This window comes from Aedes albopictus, chromosome 2, assembly GCF_035046485.1.
Source record: "Aedes albopictus strain Foshan chromosome 2, AalbF5, whole genome shotgun sequence".
Taxonomy (NCBI): Eukaryota; Metazoa; Arthropoda; class Insecta; order Diptera; family Culicidae; genus Aedes; species Aedes albopictus.
In genome coordinates this window covers 115,926,784-115,930,228 of record NC_085137.1, presented here as the reverse complement: position 1 = coordinate 115,930,228, position 3,445 = coordinate 115,926,784, and the positions used below count along the sequence as shown (strand labels likewise).

At 41.5% G+C, this 3,445-nt stretch overlaps 1 protein-coding gene across 1 annotated transcript; it reads left to right on the top strand.

Moving 5' to 3' along the window:
* The first annotated feature begins 448 nt into the window (after positions 1-448).
* On the top strand, positions 449-2,517 carry LOC109420616 (facilitated trehalose transporter Tret1-like). Its single transcript, XM_019694977.3, has 2 exons — positions 449-961; positions 1,018-2,517. The coding sequence occupies exons 1-2, from the start codon at positions 904-906 to the stop codon at positions 2,325-2,327; spliced, it is 1,368 nt and encodes a 455-aa protein (XP_019550522.3). The 5' UTR covers positions 449-903; the 3' UTR covers positions 2,328-2,517.
* The last annotated feature ends 928 nt before the right edge of the window (positions 2,518-3,445 follow it).

Here is a 3,445-nt window from a genome sequence, read left to right as displayed (position 1 = left end):
TGAAAGGAATTCCAGGAGAAACTCCTGAATTATTGTTGGAGGAAGTCTTAAGGGTATTTCCAGTGAAACTTCTAGAGGAAATCCCGGAAGAATTCCTAGAGAAGTTTCCAGAGGACATCTTAAAAAAAAATCCCTGAGTACTCTTAAAAAAAAGGAATTTCTCTAGGAATCCTTCCAGGAATCCCTCCAGGAGTTCCCAGAGGAATTTCTCCAGGAACACCTCCAGGATTTTTTTCAAGGAATTCTTCCACGAATTCCGCAGAAATATCTCTAGGAGTACCTAAAGGAATTTCTCCAGAAACACCTCCAAGAATTCCTAAGGGATTCCTCCAGGAATTCCTCAAGGCATTCGTTCAGGAATTCCTCAAGCATTCCTCCAAGATTTCCTCAGGAATTCCTCTAGGAGTTTTTTTTAATTTTTATTTAGGTCACCAAAAAGAAGCTCGTCTGCAAGGTCGTTTTTCTATGGAATGACTGTTGAGGTTTACGCAGTGAGTAGCATGGAGTAACCTTGACGCTACCACTACGCTGCCGTGAACCGCATATCAGTCCCATGTTTGCTGGATTTCAAATTCTCACTATACCAGTTTCTCTTTCACACTCCCTATTTTAAACCATTATCAAATTTCTTAATGATGTTGAACGACCCAATCAAAGATAAAGCAGACATGGGGGTAAGCCGTTATCGTTCAATTATTGCCTCGTCAGCAAAATTTTACCGACAACCGATAACCACGCGTCCCATAAATATAAACAAAACAGATTGCAAAACAGTAACAATCGCTTCAGCTTCAAATTCCTATCTTTGCTCCGAAATTGGATTGGCTATGTCAAGGTTACAAGTAAGATTTTGCCCCTACATGACAGCATTGCAATCGGTGCCACCAGAAGGGACGCATCAAAATGCGGGTTGTTCAACTGTTTGAGAAATACCGCAATGAGTACTTGGCTACTCTGGCAGGTTGGCTATTTGTCGACTCATTCTTGAACGAATTACTTAATATTCCTCATTTTCAGCGACCCTATCGATCATGATGGCGGTCATGACCAATGCGTGGTCATCGCCGGCCATCGTCAAGCTGGAGGCCGAGGATTCTCCGATTCCGATTACCGAAGACGAAGGATCGTGGATTGTGGCGATCCAAGCTATTGGTGGCATTTTCGGACCAATTATTACCGGAGTTGCAGTGGACCGGATCGGACGGAAGTGGACACTGCTGAGTGCGGCTATCCCGACGGTGATTGGATGGATTCTGGTTGGATTAGGGGATTCGGTTGGGTATCTATATGCGGCGAGACTGCTGTTCGGAATTAGTTATGGAACGACTTACTCAGTTTCGCCGATATATTTGGGCGAAATTACCTCGGACGCTATTAGAGGTGCTTCCGGAACGATGATAACAGTACTGGCAAGGATCGGGTTTCTGCTGATGTATAGTATTGGACCATATTTAGAGTACAGAACGTTGGCCTGGGTATCCATGGTTGGACCAGCGCTGTTTCTGTTGAGTTTTATGTGGATGCCGGAAACGCCATATTACCTGATTGGGAGGAATAAGTTTAAACAGGCGGGAAAAAGTTTATCGTGGCTTCGACGATCGTCAAAAATTTCCGAAGAATTGGAGACCATGAAGACCTCTGTGGAGAAATCGAATGAAGATAAAACCTCTTTGAAAGAGCTGTTCACTCCAAAGTATCGCAACAACATGCGGATTGTTTTTGTTTTGGTGTTCAGTATGCAGTTCACTGGCATTCTCGCCATTCTGGGATATGCTCAGACCATTTTCGGAAAGATTTCCACCAGTTTGAAGGCGGAAGAGATGTCTATCGTGTTGGGAGCAGTTCAACTGGTTGCCGTGATATTTCCCGCCTTTTTGGTTGATCGAATGGGTAGACGGCCGCTCTTGCTGATTTCTGCAGTCGGGACCACATTTGGACTGCTCGTTTGCAGCGTATACTTCGCCATTGCTGGAGATGACTATGAAGGAAACCTTGGATGGATTGCATTCATTGCCATTCTCGTCTACATAGTTTTCTACGGATTGGGTTTGGCCACCGTATCGTTCGCTGTTCTGACGGAAATATTCCCGAAAAATATCCGTGCCTACGCGAATGCCACCTTCTCGATTTCAAGTGCAATACTCATATTCGGGATTGTTAAAGGTTTTCAAGTGACGCTAGATAACGTTGGTGCATATCTGCCGTTTGGGATATTTGCCGTGTGTGAAGCTATTGGAGCGGTGCTTATCTATCTGTACATTCCGGAGACGAAAGGCCAATCGTTGGATGAAGTTCAGCGGATAGTGGCGGGGAATCGAAGGTCGTAATGTGACGAATGGCCGCCCACCGGTTGTGATAATGTTTTGTTTGTGGATTCGTCACGGTTAGTAAAATGAACAATTTCATCTCTCAAAGTAGTTTGATTGTATTAGAAGTCACCACTATGTCGTCTGTCTGTTGTTAGAATATTGTAGGTACTAACAAAAGGTTTTAAATAAATAAGGATAATGAAAAAAACATTTGACTGCTTTTTAAATTATGAAGGTAACCATAAAATTCCACATTTGCAATGAAAATCGGATTTATCTATCAATTATTAAATGCTTATTAAATTTCCGTGTGTCGCGCGTTTGGCCACCACTGTCAGCACCGCGCTAATGCTGAGTACAAAAAGCGAGATTTTTCAATGTGTTGTAAAAAATACAACATCGCGATAGCTAGAGGGTTCAGCCAATAAGAAATACTCGTCCATTGATGTCACCCATCCTCCCATTCAAAGCATCTGTGCGATTCTAGACTAACGAGATAACTCTTATATTTTATTTTGTAATGTTATATCACAATTACAATAATGATAAAACTAACCGGCAACGGAGTATTTCAATTATTTGTAAACAAACAAAGAGAACATAACTGATATCTCGTACATTTAAGTATCATTCCTGAATGACCCCCCAAATGCATCTTTTATTTAAGTTTGCTGGAATACCCAATATACACTGCTGTCAATTACGTCCATGAGCTACTGATACGCCATTGATGATAAGATAAGACCGTACCGCTCGAATGCGTGCTAGAAAATTAAATAAATATAACACGCCGCTTGTTTCGGCTCAGTGTTATGTCGTGTACAATTAGTTGATAAGATATGGTCTAATTTGAGTACTTGAGGATTAGTTCGACATTTACATAATTTTATTCAGGGTTAATAATGTTATAATGTTATAATTTGATATTATCAATCACGAAGTAAATATACCTACTACTTAGGGTGACCCACACTTGTATGAAAAACAAACATTTCGAAAAATGCCAAGTCTTACCTCCTAAATCAGTTGTTTTGGACTCCCAGAAGCTACGTTCAAAATTAGAGCAAAATCTGTTGAGCCTAAGAGGGCGCTCAAAACGCTTGAAGTTTGTATGGGAAAACTTGGCCAAATGTATG

Bases quoted from the DNA above. Each gene is read 5' to 3' on its own strand.
- LOC109420616 (XM_019694977.3), top strand. From the start codon at position 904: ATGCGGGTTGTTCAACTGTTTGAGAAATACCGCAATGAGTACTTGGCT. The intron at 962-1,017 runs GTTGGCTATTTG...CCTCATTTTCAG, and splicing joins GTACTTGGCTACTCTGGCAG to CGACCCTATCGATCATGATG.